This window comes from Lagopus muta, chromosome 3, assembly GCF_023343835.1.
Source record: "Lagopus muta isolate bLagMut1 chromosome 3, bLagMut1 primary, whole genome shotgun sequence".
NCBI lineage: Eukaryota > Metazoa > Chordata > Aves > Galliformes > Phasianidae > Lagopus > Lagopus muta.
The window spans coordinates 1,910,163-1,927,943 of record NC_064435.1 but is presented as its reverse complement, the minus strand read 5'-3'; the positions used below and the strand labels follow the sequence as shown (position 1 = coordinate 1,927,943).

General features: G+C 44.4%; 1 protein-coding gene across 11 annotated transcripts in view; it reads right to left on the bottom strand.

Moving 5' to 3' along the window:
* Positions 1-17,781, bottom strand: part of TOP1MT (DNA topoisomerase I mitochondrial) — a 38,853-nt gene that overhangs the window by 5,038 nt on the left and 16,034 nt on the right. For 7 of the 11 annotated variants that reach the window (XM_048938843.1, XM_048938844.1, XM_048938842.1 and 4 more), the window contains 5 exons: positions 17,198-17,312; positions 16,625-16,752; positions 15,771-15,865; positions 14,798-14,947; positions 14,021-14,355 (listed from right to left, as the gene is read on the bottom strand). In XM_048938843.1, the coding sequence (XP_048794800.1) occupies positions 14,253-14,355; positions 14,798-14,947; positions 15,771-15,865; positions 16,625-16,752; positions 17,198-17,312 (591 nt within the window). In that variant the 3' untranslated portion in view covers positions 14,021-14,252. The other 4 variants (XR_007375695.1, XR_007375694.1, XM_048938841.1 and 1 more) reach the window with 4 other exon arrangements.

Genomic DNA, 17,781 nt, shown 5'->3' with positions numbered 1-17,781 from the left:
TGTGATTGTAGGCTGGAGCATTTCATCAAGATATAGAAATAACCACAGTCTTACAACATCTGAACAAACAAACTCACTGGAAAGTCTTTTATCAAAGACACAAAAGTGGCAACTACTTCCTACGTTTTTTGTTGGTCTTGCTTTCATAAAAATCCAGTAGTATGTGAGTTTATAGAGAAATATGCTCCAAAAAAAAAGGCAAGCCTTCATACATTCAAGCTGAGAAATCTAAGAGGAATTCCATGTCCTTCAGTAGCTCCATTGCAAGCACTGAGGCACTACAAGCACTAAGACGTCTCTTCCCACAAGTCCTCTCTGATTTTCCAACATTCAACAATTCTTTGTGTAGTAGAAACCATGCTCTTACCTTCATGTGCACATAGGACCAAAGCCAGAAGGACAAGGAGGGAAGCTTTCATCTTCTCAGTCGTCTTCACAGCTCAAGAAAAGCACCCTCATCTGGGGACAGGATATATATCTTGCCTGCGTTTGGACTGAGTGATGATGAAGACAACAATTTTAAAAGATGGGCAGGGATCATGTATTATTTGACAGGATAGGAATGCACGTTGGTTGTTTTCTCACCTCGGCATTGCCTTCGGGCTGGTCTGATGGGTCTGAAGATGAGTGAAAGCACCACCAGGGCAATTCATCCTATTTATTGCTTTTAAATGCTTTAATGTCTCTATGGTCAGGCTAGTAGTACTATCAGTGTAGCACTACTGCACCACATCTATGGCCAGATAGTTCAGCAAAGGCATCTACTCAAAGCAAAATGGCAATAAGTAGCATAAATTAATGCCTTCATTGTGTGGATGACTGCCAAGTGCCTTTCCAGGATTAGACCTGGAGAACTCCCTTATGTCTACAGTCAGGGTAGATCGAGCTTTGTATTCATGGTTGACAATATAAACAGGAAACGTTTTATGATTTCCTGTAGCCTATAAAAGCTGCTGGTTACCTATAAAGTGCTAAATGCTTTGCATCCTACTTGTGAAAGGAGCTGCAGCAAGAGAACAATGGCTTTGGTGTTCAAACACAGGAGCTAGCATATTGGAAGTTGGTTTCCAGCTTTGCTACACCTGAGAAAAGTGTAAAAACACCTTTGTGCCCCTTCTACACAGAGCATCCAGTGCAAAGTGCTGCTAGATAGCATTCAAATGTAAGGTTCCCCACCCGTATGACTTCTCTGTATGTTTATCTATTTGGGTGGAGCTGAAGCTGATAATTTAAGACCATCTGGAGCCTCTGTTTGACTGCTTGTCACACTTCTGCTCCTAAGGAAAGAGCTACCAGGAAAACTGGTGCACGAAATCTGCAGACTTCTCCATGAATCATCATAGACCCAGCCACCAAAGAGCAGAGAGGACAAAGCAGGAACAGATTCTCCACCAGATTACAGCTGCTTGCTCTGCTCAACTCCTCCACCTTGCAAGACTTGGCTGAGGAAAGAAAATGGGATTGAAGAAGGAACAGGGACCTGGATACAACCTGGGATTTAGGAGATGGAGATGCAGAATAAGAATTGGCAGAGACTCAGAGAACATGTAGAAGAGTTTAGATGGAGAAAGGGAAGGCAAAAATACCTGGGTGAACTTTAGGTCCTGAACAGATCAGCCAGATGTGTGAGCAGCCTTGAAGCAGAAGTCATGAGCATCTTGCACATTTAAGGCACCTGATACGACTACTCATTGCTCACCACAGTGAAGGCATGGCCAGAGGAAGTTCAGAGGGACACCAAAACCCATGATATCATCCTTTTCAATGAAAAAAATAATAATAATAAATGGTGAGGGGGGGTACTGGTGTTGGGGGTAGCAATTTTCAGGTATTTTTGAGGTTTCTGACATTGGCTTCAAACCACTGGGGCTACTGTTGACATGAAGCAGGATTAACAGGATGGTGAAGTCAGCCCTGATAACCTCATGAGCATTCATCATTCCTCAGCAATGGACATACAGCTTCTGGGCGTGGAGAGGGTAAGCCACATCTCTTGCCCAACAGATCTGCCAGGCATAGGGATTGCTTGCCATTGTGGATGCTGAAGGAGGTGTGTCAGTCCTCCTCGATGTCACGAGGCAGCAACCAAAGAGCCAGACCCACTGCAGAGAATAAGGATTGCCCAGTGTGATTCACAAGATGATGTCCTCCTGCAGGGATGACTCTTTGTAAGGATCTGGAAATCAGCGTGGGAAGCCAAGGCTGAGTGTCCTGCAGCTAAAGGACAAAGCTCTGCAAGGAAGCAGTTTGCTTTAATCTGACTTGACTCTTATTTCTGAGGAAGAAGCGAAAAATAACAACATGATTAACATGGTGCATTATTGAATCTACAGGGCTTGCTGAAAGTCAACATGGGTTTAAACTCTTCATGTTCCAAATTGCTGAAGGACTTTAATGCTTTGGCTCTGACCCCGTATCCCACGTGCTCACACTTTTTGTGAGTGCTCTGAAGATATCTGGGTGCTCACCATGGGAGTCCCACCATGGCACAGAGATATTTAAATTCAACAATACAGCATGGGCAGCCGGGGGGCCAGGTTACACAGAGGTGTTGAAATCCTTTGGAGAAGTTGCCCTTTGGCTCAAGGAAGGAAAATGGTGCCTCAGGGGCTTTCCAGTACCATATTACCTAATTTGCTTGTAATAGGGGAATCCAGTTGTGCTACAGAGGAAGTCACCAACCTTCCACCTTCCCTGAGGCTAGAACCACACTGAAGAAGAGCTGTGACAGAAACAGCTATATCTATCCCAATAATTTTTTGATGTGGAATACTGAAACCCAAAAACAAAAAACAGAACCATGACATACATGAAGAGTTCGGTCACAGTTTCAAGGGCTGTCCTACAGGATGGGAACAGTTGTCCATGTTGTTTAATTATTAGCACAGTTTTTGCCTAAATGACAAAGACCATCTCTGACAATTCCTGGACAGGTGCAGGACTTATCACAACTTAGACATACTTTCCAATTGGCATTTTGGACTCAGCCACTTTATTTTGGAGGGATACAAATGGGTACCAGCTAACCTCAGGGCCAGGAACAGATCCAGGAGCTTTCATTTGCTTATATGCCTTCCCTGCAGTGTCCCAACTCTTGTCAGGACCAGAGAGTAGATGGCAGAATACCACTGAATATGTAAATTAATGATTTTCTAGATGCCTTTCTATGCACCCTCAGAAATTTCTGCCTGGTTGAAGCAGTAGGAGACACACTTTGCTCCAGGGTTGTGCTGATGAGGATAATATCCTCCTCCTACTCATCTCCATTTGTTTAGCTCTCTCTAATTGCAGGAACAACCAGACCATGCTGCTTGCAAAACGCCAGCCCTGCTGTGAGTCAGCTATCAACAGACATTTCCAAGATGGGTGTTATTTATTTATTCTCTTTTATTTCACGCTGGCCAAAGAGCCCCGTTGCATGAAAAACTAGAAGATTAAAGGAAGGATCGAGTCAGGTTCAGACTGGCCTGTCCATGTTTGATCACCAGCTGTTCAGGAGACAGATGAGTCAAACAATGGGAGGAACTGGGGGACCAGAATGGGCTAAGAGGCTGGCATGGGTTATTCAACAGGAACCCAATCTTCTAGGGCATCACAGTTCAGTTCAGAGAATGGACCTGCTGACACTGAACTGCAGTTCTCAGTAACAGGAAAGGACATCTCGTCCCGGATGCCTCCTTGTATCTAGGATGAGTGTTAATGGCCTTAAGTTGTTCCAGGGGAGGTTCAGATTGGATATTAGGAAAAATTTATTCTCTGAAAGAGTGGCAATGCATTGAAACAGGCTGCCTAGGGAGGTGGTGGGGTCAGCATCCCTGGAGGCTTTCAAGAAAAGGGTAGATGTGGTGCTTAGGGATGTGGTTTAGTGTAGGGTATGGTGGTAATGGGTCAGCTTCTGGACTTGATGATCCTGGTGGTCCTTTCCAACCTTAATGATTGTACAGTTCTATAAGTGCAATTGCAGTAGCTGCAGAATTCATGAAAAGCAGACTGCAAGTTTGCAGATTTGTTGATCACCTTCCAATAGATCAAGAGACAAACAAAAACAACCCATGAACCTTTGTCATAAGGGCAAATCCTATCTTTACCGTGTAGAGATCACCCAAGTTGTATGACTTATGGTTTATTTAATTGCCCTTTGTTTCTCTGCTCAAGCAAATTGTGCTTGACCTGCAATATTTGGTTTTCCCAAATCACCAGCAATGGGGAACATTTCAGACCCAAATCCACCAGAACAGAAACAGCATCACTGAAAGTAGATCTGGAGCACACAGGAACATTGGGTAGCAGGGCTAGGAGGCCACAACCAGCTAGGTCATGGCTATGGGACTCACCAACACTGATCTTCAAAATAGGATTCATGCAGACTGTCTCATTTCTGACACATCTGGAAGGCTCCAGGCACTGATCTTTGCTGGCCTGGTTGGTGTAGACATAGCACATCAGCAAGTTGGCTATGGAGGGAAACACAGACTGTTTGTATGAGGTCAAAGAAAGAATCTCCTTCCCAGTTGGACTCATTCTCATCCTTCTGCAGGCCACGGGACATTAAGACAGACAGTGTGGTTGTGTAGATCCAGCCCTTCTACTGTCCTACCTACACCCAAAATTGCTAAACACCCACTTCCCAGTAGAAAAAAACTTCTTTACAGGTGAGATCTCAGGGCATCAGGCTCTCAGCAGATCCTGACATTCAACTATCACATTACAGTATTTCACAGAACCACAGAATCACAGAATGGCCAGGGTTGGAAGGGACCTCAAGGATCATGAATCTTCAACCCCTCTGCTACATGCAGGGCCACCAACCTCCACGTTTAATGCTAAACCAGGCTGCCCAGGGCCCCATCCAACCTGGCCTTGAACACCTCCAAGGATGGGGCATCCACAACCTCTCTGGGCAGCCTGTTCCAGTACCTCACCACTCTCTGGGTAAAGAATTTCCCCAAATGGTCACTGGGCCAGAACAGCAGTAAAGGCTGCACTCAATTTTTAGCTCAAAGTTCAGCTGTACTCCCCACAAAAAGTGCACCATTAGCTCCATCCAAAGCTGGGATTGGATTTGCAGCAAAACCAAAAAGGGCCCTTTCTTGTGAGAAACACAGAAGGTGACAAATTTTGGTTTCCTCTGCGGGCAGCTAGACGATGTAGGGTGTCTAAGAACAGGGCCCTGCTGCAGAAGTGTGAAGGAGAGGCAAAGCTGATCTTGCACAGCTGCTCTTTGTTCAAGTAGCCTGTTGTCTTCTTAAAGACCAATGGGTTTAGAATTTGAGAACATGTCTTCTCCAGGGAAAAAAAAAACAATAGCTCTCATTCCCCCAGCCTCAGACTTGCATGAACAACTCACCAAAGTCCATATAGAGGACAGCACACAGAAACACCATCAGAAGAGCATTCATCTAAGTTTGCTCTTCTCAGCCTGCATGGTCTCAGAGGCGGCAGCTCCCAACTCCCTGTGAAGTGCTGGCAGGGATGATGGCCAATATGAAGGCTGGTTCCTGGCTGGCACAGATCACCTGTGCTACTGATACATTTGCACACCATGCAAAGCCTGGACAAAGGTTTCTTGTGGAATTTTGCAGCCAGTGCTTTGCCTTTTCCCAGTCTGTATGCATAACTAAGATTGCCCCAACCCAAGGGCAACATCTTGCACTTGGCTTTGATGAACCTTGTTAGGTTCACATGGGCAGACCTTTCAAGATTGTTCAGGTCCCATTGGATAGCATCCCTTCCTTCTGTTGTATCAACTGCACCGCTCAGCTTGGTGTCATCCACAAACTTGCTGAGGATCCCTCTCAAGCCCTCTGTCTACGTCATTGATAAAGATGTTGAAGAGCATCAGCCCCAACACAGACTGCTGGAGGACACCACTCATCTCTGGTTTCCACTACGTATCTATTGCTCAAGGGCACTATGGGGGTAGGAGAAAGATGTCTCCATCTGCTCTTAGCAGAGATGAGAATCCAGTCTCCCTCACCTTGGGTGATATCGGGGCCTGAAAATAAACCCAAAGGAAAGCAAATGCCACTAACATAAGCAGTTCCTCTTTGAAAAAAGACAGGAGATTAGGAAGTGGTGACTAGCCTAGGAGAAATTCAGGCCTCCTGAAAGTGGATGACGACTCTCAGACTTGCACACTATAAAAAGTAGATTAGAACTGAAGAAAAGGGGAAATGTGTGCAAACACTCTGTGGACTAACGCTGCACATAACCCACTGGCTGTACAGTTTTGTTGGAGCACTGGTACAAGCTGCCCAGTGAGATGATGAAGTCTCCCTGCTTAGACATCTTCAGAAACCACCTGGACGTGGTAGGGAGAAGTGATGGAGTCACCATCCCTGGAGGTTTTCAAGGACAGGGAAGATGTGGCACTTAAGGACTGGGCTTAGTAGGCATGGTGAGGATGGGTCAGCAGTTGGACTACATGATCTCAGTGGTCTTTTCCAACCTTAGTGATTCTTTGGTCTTGGATAAGCAGCTCTGGGTGTTCCTGTTTGAGCAGGGGTCTGAGCTGGTGACCTCCAGAGGTCCTTTCCATTCTCACCCATTCTGTAATTCTGCTTCCCCTTCCATCTTTAATTGCCCAATCTAAGTTGAAGCCTCAGATTAGAGCTAGGTCACTAGAAAAGCTCAGAACTTCTGAGGCCACATGGATTTCCCTTTGGTGACTTGGTCCAAGAGCTACTGTACTAGTTCCATTACCACGGCTCTGAGATCAGCATGGTATCAGCAAGATCAGAAGAGCACAAGGGAACTAGAGAAAGATGTGTTTTTGCTACAACATCAACATTTTGTCAAAAATTACAACCCAATGTGCAATTGAGATGCTTTTTTTGTTTTCTTGTTACCCCTAAACCATGCCTGGTCCATCTTGATGAGGTACTGGAACAGCCTGCCCGTGGAAGAGTCACAATCCCTGGAGATGTTCAGGATAGACGTGGCAATGAGTGACATGGTTTAGCAGGCATCGTGGTGAGGGGTTGACAGCTGGACTAGATGATCTTAGAGGTCTTTTCCAACCTTAATGATTCCATGATCTACAGGTCTGCATTTCTTCAGCTAGCCAGTGATGAGCTGTTAATAACCAAGAACCCTCCAGTGCCAGTCTTAGCCCCAAGTTTTCTTATACACATCTCCACGTCTCCAGATCTCTGTTGTTATACCAGACCTGTTTTTCTCCACATTATATCTTTGTGCCTGTGCCATAAATATCTCACTGTATACAGAATAATGGATTGTTATTGCTATCTATAAAAGCCTACAGCTGCATCATACAAAGATAGATAAAAGTAGAACAAATTAGCCAAAGCCACCTGGTCAATTAGAAAAATTGCTCTTACAGCTCAGCCAAGTGAAACAAAGCCTCAGGCAGGTCAAGACAAACTCAGTCAGAGAAAACCTCGCAAACCTAAATCCTGAGGTCTCACAAGCTCATTTAAAAGCTTATAGCCCATTACCAGCAAAAGCAGCACCAAATTAAGGTGCTAAGGGATACCAAACCCTCTTGTCTTAGAAGCTAATGAGCGAAAAAAATAGTCTGAGCAATTTGGTTTTATTTATTGTATTATGTATCCTGTTTAGTTTTTTCTTTTCTTTTCCAGTATACAGAAAGGGACTTTAGAAAGCTGGATAAGAAGTGAAACTGCATCTGCCCAATATAGAATATCAATGAAAAAGGGAGAAAAAATGAGTACAAAACAGAAAAATAATAGCATTCTGCCATGTGCCTGGGTTAGGAGAAGCTAGGAAATGAAGCCAGACCTACAGGGCCTTATTCTTCACCTCTCTTCCCCACCTTGAAGTCTCACCTCTAAAAGGGCAACAAACAGGATTTGCTTTCACAGGGAGCCGGAGTGGGGAATCCTATGTCCAAATAGGAGACCAGGATCCCCAGAATCCATTCTCTTATGTCCAGAAACACACAGGAAGAGGAAGCAGTAGAGATTTAACCCTCCCATGTTCTTCCTCTGATATAAGTAGTGTTTGCAGCACCAGGAATGAACCGCAGGGACTCCTTCGGCCTGAGAGAGAACTTCCAAGAAGGAGACATAAGCCTTACTTACAACTGATTGCAATAATTCACACCTAACTCAAGAGTCCAGCTTAAGAAATAGACAGAAGAAATTACAGAGAATAACTATATACAACAAAGAGCTCATTCACATAGAGGCAACTTCTCGGAAGGAATTAGAGAATTCCTCCCCTGACTCACCTTAGTAGGTAAATGTCCTATGTGCAAGAGAAGGGAGAGTTGTACACAATCCACTGAGCTAGAAATACAACACTTTTTTTAGAAGATATCAGCTACCCACTTCCCTATTCCTCCTTTACAAGCCTGATACACTACAGGCTAGCTAGAATCTGCCTTGGCTTGCAGAGATATCACATCATGCTCTTCTCAGGCTCATGGCAGCAGAAGGCATTTATGGCCCCCCTGCAGTTATTTAAAGGCTTATTTCTGAGGCAAACGGATCACTTGTAATTGCAGCCTAATCCAGGTTTGGATTAAGAATTGTAATTAAGCAATTTATTGGAATTCCTCATGCTCCAGCTTGCAGCAGCTCAGGATTAAGATTGGGAGAAGCTGTTCTCAGCACTGGGGATGGGCACAGTTAGACTGAGATATTCCTTAGCCTGTATTGTTCTTTTAAATAATGCATGTGCTTGGCCAGCCAAGAATATGGCAATTATTTCTAAAAAGAAGCCATAGGGCAAACCAGTCAGCATGTCATCTACTCGCTCCCTGTGGGATGCTAGTGATGGGTAGCTATCCCCTTCCTTCCAAAGCTGGGCACAGTGCCACAAGCTCTCCTTCCTACTGCATAAACTCGATATCCTAGAGTTTTTATCTTTGCCTTGGCAGCCGTTCCTCTTCCCCTCATTAGACTGCCCTTCATTTTGTCACAAGGATCCAGTTTCTTGTAGGTCAATCATTCCCTTTCCTTTGCAGCCGCTCACCTTGGCACAGCAGTACCACATTTACAAACACATGACATGGGCTAATGCCATGGCCCAGCAGAGCTTATTTTACAGCCATCTGAACTCGGCCAACTGTTTATGGACACAGAGTACAACACGGAGCTCCTGAAGCACGTATTTTATTAATGCCAAAACACAGCTGTGATTTCCTTTTTACTAAAGGGGGCTGGATAAGAAGGTATTCCATTTACTGCATTCTGGGGAAGAATGCCTGAAGCCCAGCAATGATGGTCTCACTTAAATATTTTCCTATCATACTGACAAAAAATTCCCCTTTAAAGTTTCTGTTCCATTTTTCCCTTTTTTTTTTTGCCTCCTCCGGTTTTGCAACATCAGGTCTCATGGGAAGAAGGTGGGGGAGAGAGCAGAACCCTCTGGCAACCTTTCTCGTTTCTCTTCCTCACATCCCTGCAGGAATTTCCCACCTCTCACCAGCCTGCCAGCCTACAGCTGTTTTATTTTCTCCTTAATCCGATGGCTCACCAGGGAGCAGACACAGAGTGTAAAAAGCAGTCCAACAGAAAATACTCCTTGCTAAGGAGCTCTTATCACACCCACTTCCTTCTCTGCACCGATTATGATGGATCAGCCCAAAGGCTGTCTCTTTGAAGAGCCTACAGGTGAGCAAAGTCCATGCCATTAAGCAGATGAAAGAGCAGCTTATGATGGAGACTTGGTCACTGAAGACATTCAAGGTTAGGCTAGACAGGGCTCTGAGAAACCCAACTTAACTGTGTGCATCCCTATTCATTGCAGAGGAGTTGGGCTAGATGGCTTTTAAAGGTCTCTTCCAACTCAAACAATTCTATGGCTGCTCTTCTCAAGTCACATAATAAGTCCCTTCTCCCAACACTACCTACCCGAGCTGCCAGCCCCAACAGAAAGCAAGAAGCAGCTCCAGGAAATGAATGAAAGGCTGATGCATGCTTTTTGTCAATAAGCATCAATAACCTGTTGGCTGTGCCTCAAGAGTTTGACTCATGCCCAGGAGAAATCACTATGTGGGAAGGTTGCTGATAAGCAGCAGCTAGGACCAGTTGCTGCAAAGGGTGTCAACACACTGGCTTTCCGTTCCTATCTTTCCAGGCTGTTGATTCTATTCTACAATTCTGCATCAAAGAATAGCCCAAGGTGGAAGGGACTCATAAAGACCATCAGGTGCAATGCCTGGTTCTACATAGGACTAACCAAAAATCAGCCCCATTAGAGCCTCCAACTGCACAAAGGAACAGCATGGATCTGCATGAGTGGAGGGTCAGGCTGCATGTTAGGAAAAGACTATTCACCAGAAGGTGGTGGGCATGGAAAAGGCCCCCACGGCAGTGGTCATGACCCCAGACCTGCCAAAGTTCAGGGATTGTGTGGACAGTGCTTTCAGACATGGGGTTTGAATTTTGTATGGTCCTGGGTGGAGCCAGGGGTTGGATTCAACAATCCTTGTAGGTTCTTTCTAATGTGGGACACTACATGATTCTATGAAATTACTTGCCCTACGTAGCAGGAGAAGCATTGCTCTTATTCCTCAAAGCCATATGTTGAAGTGTTCTTACCACCTCCAGCCACAATATCCCACCTCATCCACCACCCCTCTGGGCAACCAAGCTTATTCAAGCTCATGAAGTTCAGCAGTCCCAAACTTAGGTTTGAATGACCCCATGCAACAGGCAGGCTGGAAAGAAGCAGGTTAAGAGGGGGGATCAAGGTCCTGCCTTCAGCTATTTAATACAGAGTAAATATCAGAGAAGGTCAAAGCAAAACACTCGGCTAAGGCACACTGAGAAGGGCCCGGCGTCGGGTCATAAAATGCAAGAAGGGAAATTCCTACCAGACCTGAGAGAAAACAAACCAAAACCTTTAGCACAGCAATACTTAAGCACTTGGAGAAATAGCAGAGAAAGATTTCTGAAAGATCTTGCTGTAGAAGGGCCAGAGCAACTCAAAGAAAGCTTGCCCTCATTGGAGCAGGAGATGGTAACAGAGCCCTCAGAGACCCTCCCATCCTCAGCATTTCTCAGAAGAGGTAGATGCCAATGCAAGTCAGCAGGAACTTCTTGCTACCTCCTTCCCATAGGTTTAATCTCAATGAGCGGCTACAGCATTGGTGCTGTCCTTCAGCATCACATGGGATAGGATATATCAAGTCTGCAGACAATGAGGCTCTCATTGTCAAGCCACCAGAGGCTTTTACATTACAAAACAAGAGCAGTCTGTACCTGTACCTGTACCAGCACGAGCAGGCAGCATTGTTCCTGGTAAATTTACCTTGAGGTCTCCTCCCAACCAGTATCAAGAGCAAGGCTTCTGTGAAAAGCACATTAGCAACCCAGAAATTTACATGGGAGAGTACCACTTCTAGTTGTTGCTGAAAACCAGATCTTCCTCTCCAACTTCTTTTTTTTTTTTTTTAGGGCAGGAAAAGAAAAAAAAGTGATTACGAAGAAAAATGAAGTTATCAGCTAGTATTTCTCCTTTGGGCTACACTAAGCACCTTAGTCACCAGCTACAGGTTTTAGGTGCCTACAGAAAAGTCATCTCAATTGGAAAAACTGAACTGAAAGCACCCCCGAAAGGGCCAAGGAAGGTAATGTTCAGCTGAGCATGAGTCAGCCAACGGTGACTGCTCTTACGATGTCTGTGATGGAGGCACATTCCTGCTCTACAGGAGCAGTGGAAAATCCCTTGCAAATTAGAAATTAGGCCAGAACACTGTATTTTGCCACTATGATATCAATGGTGAGAAATCATATCAGAAGGAAATTTATCACTGAAAGGGTGGTGAGGTGCTGGCACACACCTAGAAGTATTCATGGCCAGATTGAATGGGGCCATGGGCAATATAATCAAGTGCATGGCAACACTGCCCAGAGCAGGGGGCTGGAACTTGGTCTTTGAAATTCCTTCCAACACAAGCCATTCTATGATTCCATGAAACCCATCTTCCCCAATCTCTGGGTTGCTTGATTATGGCCACAGGCCAAGAGGACACTCCTCAGACATTGTCACCTTCTCTCCTTAAAGCTCAGCTAGTTCCAAGGTATTGCACTGCTCAACCCAGCAGTTGATACCTAGCCAAACACATGATTTCCCCGCCTTGCTTTTGCTCTATTGAATCTCCAGTCTTTTTTTTCCCCCAATGAGTTTTTTTTTTTTTTTTTTTTTTTTAAACAGAACTTGACAAGCCCTACATGTAAATGCAACACAGGTTAACACCCTCATGGGGGAAAAAAAAAATGTAGATGCTTAATTTAAGCTCCTACATTACAACCAGTAACTGTTTCGCTGACACTGGCAGCTCTTCACAGTCCTGATTTCCAGAGCATCTGAGCATGGCCAAGAAGCCCTTCAGTAGTACTATAGCCCACATGCAGCTGCTCTTATTAAAACAGTTCCTTGTGAGAAACATTCACTGTGCTTATCCATTTGCATCTTGTTCCTTTATTCTGCAATAAAAAGAATATTCCCCACCCCTCTCAGCCCCCGGGGTTCCTCTAGAGTTACCCCTTATTTGGGGTGGAACAAACTTCCAATAAATCTTTTTTAAAAAAAAAAAAAACAACACTCTTTAAAGCCAGGAAATATTTGTTAGTAGGTAAATAACTCAGTCTATTGGAGCCAAACTGGGTCTTTTGTGTTTGCAGGTACAAATGGGGTCAAGGCATGCTTAGCAATTTCACCGATAGCTGGTCTAACTTTGCCAGGTAAATAAAGCCCCTCTCACTTTTGCCACCATTCAGATCCCTGCTTTAGAATTCAGTTGCCTCAGTTAAACTCTATATAAGCTCCCATGGCTTAGAGAGACAGTACTGTTACATCCCAGCTATGTCACGGAGCATTATTATACACATTATCCCACACCAGTACAGATGCAAGACAAAACTGCATTGGGTTTGCTCATGTATTTCTCCTCATACCTGAGGCATAGAGGCCCTTAGGAACCAACCACAAATGGTTTGAGATTTCCAGGAGGTTCTTCACTTGAAGGCAAACGATTTCATATCAATTTCTGCAGGCAACTGAGCACATATATACACCCATTGTAGAGCCCAAACACAAAGCTAGAGCATCAGCTCTCAGCTGAACCACATCCTGTTTGAGCTGCAGAAAGGCCCCTGGCTTCCAATCACATATTGAGAAAAATCACTTGCAGTTGTAATAGTTTCCAAGTGAAATAGCAATTTAAACAGAAGAACAAGTGGCTGTAAACAAACCCGTTATATGCACCAACTACAGCAGCTTCAATGTCAGCACTGAGCTATAAGGTTTTGCTGTTGATGCAACAGCTTGCTTACACTTGAGGTTCACTGACAACTAGGCTAACTGTACATGCAAATATCACTTTTTTCCTTTCTCTGCAAAGCAGCCAACTGAGCAAGCACCTGCATTGTATGCAATTGGTCTGTGCCTTCTCCATGTCCACTGGAAGGATGCAGACTGTCGATTGCTACCACTCCCCAGTACATCTGCCTCCCATCATAATCTCACAGCCAGCATTACACTTTCCCAGTGTGAAGTCAGTAGCTGGAGAGCTTATTTCTGGACCAAAATGAGATCTCACACACCAAAGGTTTGATCATGCAGGGGTGGAACAGAGTATATATCGCTCATTTGTGGCATTCTACCATTAAACTCACTTTCTGACCCAGCACTTTCCCATCCCTCCTTCTCAAGGATGCAGCTGCTCCTTCAGCGATATTGGCTCCCTCCCAGAGTGTTTCCATTTTGATTATATTTGTGCAATTGCAGTTTTGTCAAATCCCAAGGATGGAATGGCATAAAATACCCTGAGATTTTTTTCCCTTTACTCCAGTGCATCCCCTGACCCAAGCCCATGTCTTACACTGCAGCTGCCTGTTTCAGCACATCACTGCCTCATGTTTCCACATCAGGATAATTCAGAGCATCTAAGAAGCACAGCACTTCTCCATAAGGAAATAGGATTAACTGTGTAATCTTATTTATTGGCACAGTTAAGGCTCTCAATCTTCTTCCAAGATTCTGGACGAGGAGGAAGGAAGAAGATACCCGAAGCACCTGGCAGCTCTAGAGAGGAATTAAAAGTTCACATTTAATTTGCACTCAGAATGAGTGTCACAAGTCAGCAGTATTTGCTTTTAACACTTGGTTTCTATTTTTTTTTAATACAAAAACCAGCATGAACCACCCACAAACTTGTGTTAGACAACCATCCCACCTCTGCAACAACTGCAGCAGCACATAAAAAAAGTTATTTATCAGCACCAGATGAGCATGAGGCTAACAGGAAAGGTGCTTCCTCAGAACTCAAAATCCTCATCAGTCATGTCAATTGCCCAGGCAAACTTCTCCCTCTGTGTCTTGTTGAAGATCTTCTCAATGGGCACACCAAACTTCTTACACCTACGGAGATCACAACACAATGGGGAGACATTCCAAGGGATACACTACCCATCCCAATTGGCTCCCATCGTAGTCCTCCATGTTTACTTGTGCAATTTCCTTCAGCCCCCAGAGGAAATCACTTTTGTACCTTGTACATTTATCAACAGAGGCAAATTGTCCCTTCTGGTTTTAAGGTAAGAAGCATCATCTTACCTTGCAATCAGTGCCTTGCAAACAAGGGAAGTTGCAGTTTTGAGCTTTGTTGATGGTTGGACTAGATGATCTTAGGAGGTTTTTCCCAACCTTAATGATTCTGTTATCAACTCCAGAGCTTGGACAGGTTTCTCTGTCCAAACACTAAGTTTTTCCCCAAAGGCTCAAGCATGTGCTTGTTCCCCAAAAGCAGGCAGTCTGCACATCTCTAGAGAAACATCTTCCCTAGAGCATGTTCAAAGCTTACCAGGCTATGCTAATCCTGGGATCCAGGTAATTCAGCTTGGACGTGCCCAGAGCTATCTGTTTGTTCTCCTCCTTGTCCGTGGCCTGGACATTCAGCTTGGCCAGCTGCTCCTTCAGACGTTCCAACAGCTTCTTTTTCTTTTGCACATTGCTGAGGGTAGAGAAAGAGCAACACAAGGAGCAGGTTAAAAGGGGAAAAGCAGCAGAAGTGAAATACAGAGTAGTTCTCCTGTTTTTATGCTTTTTAGGAAAATGACAGGAAGCCAGCAAGCTTCATCTCAGTGACCTCTACACCCACTCAGTCTAGAAATAGCTCTAGAATGGCAAAGTGGAAGATTTAGTACCAGACTATGAGAGAAAAGTAGAATCACTAAGATTGGAAAATACCTCCAAGGTCATCAAGTCCAACCATCACCACCATGCCCACTCATAGATTAATTACTTGAGAAATAAGATTTTTTTCTTTTTAAAACATTTTTGTACAAAGATTGGGCAAGTAGCAGCCAGACTCCATGGGCAAACACAATCTCAAACAGCCACACTTGGGCTCCAGGAGGAGGAGTAAACTCAGACAAGACCCATGCTATGACTGCTGCATAGATTTGATATGCCACAGTCCACAGGAAAACATATCAGGACTGTGCATACTCAGCTTCAACCCCAAGTTAAGTGCTCTATGCACCACAGCATTTGTAGGAGGACCCAGCAGTTTGCATTGAAGTCTAAATATTCATAGAGATGTGCCCTACTATAAAAGAAATGAATCTCTACAAGCAGTTATTTGGTAGTCCTACTGCTGCAGAGAACCATTCACAAAGACCTTCATCCATCTGCCAGGCTCCCATAGGAAAGGAGGTACCCAGAAACGATTTCAGTTCCAATTAGCTACATATAGGGTATTGGACCACAACATTCCCACCCACAGATCTGGGCACAGGTCCCTCTGCTAACAAGAATTGAAAAGAATCACTCACGCCTCTGCTTTGGCATCTTTTTTGTCTTTTAACTCATCTTCAGCTTCTTCCAGCTCTTGTTGGGCTTTTTCCAGCTGTTCCTTCTTGGCATCAATCTGAAGTAAATAGAGTGAGTCCCAGCTCATGTCCCTCCATAGAGATTTCAGCTACCCTTACCACACCACATTGCTCCTCAATTTCTCATCAGCCCCACTGCAGGCCCCAGAAACAGCCCTGAGACTCATGCTAGAGCTCACATTACTGATCTCAGAAACACTTGCAGCACTTACTCATCTTATGCAACTGACCAAAGCTGTCTGGCTCACAACAGTGTTGAGCCACAATCACAAAGGCCCAAGATCACTGGTAGACTGTGAAAAAAAGAGCTGAGGACAGCTACAAAAAATCATAGTTTGTAGCATTTCTATAGCAGACCCATTAAAATTTCAGCTGGTTCTCCTGCAAGCCACCAAATTGTAAAACTTATTTCCATGGCCCTAAGCCATGCACTCAGCTTGGTCTGAAGACAAGAAATGATTAAAAAAACCCAAACATATTCATGCCATTTGTGTTTACCACATCCCTATCCCCCTAGATTGCTAGTATCTCTGCACTAATTAAAAAAAGCTGCTATTTCTGAGTCATTCCTTCATAGAATCATTAACATTGTAAAAAAGATTACCCAGTCCAACTATCAACCCATCACCATCAATGTCCACTAAACCACTTCATCATTCAATGCCACAAAATTCCTTGCCATGCTTGCTCTATGCTGTCTCCTCAAGCACCGTGTTTATCCCCCTTCTTTTTCCCCATTCAAGGGATATCAGTGAGGTGGGAGCAAATCTGAGGACTCTTAGTTTGGTCTGCCTCACCTTGGTTTGCAGATTTTGCATTGACTTCTCAAAGGTTTTCGGCGTGGATCTCTGATGGTTGCACAGGATGGCCACAGCTCGGTTTGCTCGGTTGTAGGAGAGAAGCTTTTCAGCAACACTGTCTTCAGCTGGAAATGAAGTGCAGCATCACTATTTGTTTCCTTTCTGGGAATTGGGGAAGGCAAAGAACAGACCAGAACATCAAGTTGTTGGCCTTTGGCATAAGAGAGCAATAATGGTGGTCCTTTACCAATTTCTACAACCAAGTGATCGTGTCTCATCACTTGAAGGCAGGACAGAAATAACACAACCAGCCAATAACGTAAAGAAGAGGAAAAAAATCTACTCCCATCTTGACTGTCAGACTACCACTGAGCAGGTGATTTGATTTTGCCACTTTGCATGACTCCCAACCTGCTGCACGTACCCATAAGCTACATACCACTCTACAACATGATGCATGACCAGCCAAGGAAGAGTGGACAATGGGGACGCCAAGCCAATGGATGGATATCTGAGCCCACTGCCCCTACAACACAGCTGGAGTTGCCACAAACATGATTAAGAACTAACGGTTAGTGAGGGCCTTGAGCTGCTCCTGCAAGGTGATGGAAGCATTGTAGGTCCTGAACACTTTGGCAGTCAAACCATTCATCAGCTTCTGAAGGTGTTTGTTCAAGACGGTTGTCTGGAAGGCGAGTGCAGGACAACACAGAGAGGAAAAAGGAAGAACAAGCAGATGTCAAAACAATAAACTTTTTTTTTTTTTTCTCCAGACCATTATCTTCTGCTTAAACAAACCAATTAAACAGACAAGCTATATCTTGCACATTTACCTGTTGGCTCACACCCTAATGAAGACTAGAAGAAACATCACTGAAATTCAGAGAACCTCTCAAATTCAATAGCTTCTGCCCACATATGTCCAAGAAGCCACATCTCACATTGAGCATCTCTCACATTAATTGCATTAGATATCTTTGTTCTAAAGAGCACATGGAGCTACAATCAGATCAGAAGATACAAAAGGCCTATCAGAGGAAGTTGATCCAGGCAACTTCTTACCTCTATAAAGTTGGGCAAGGGGCTTTCTAAGGCATGTGGGCAGAAAGGTAGTGTGGGGGGCAGCAGTCCATATCAAATGCTGAAGAGGAGGC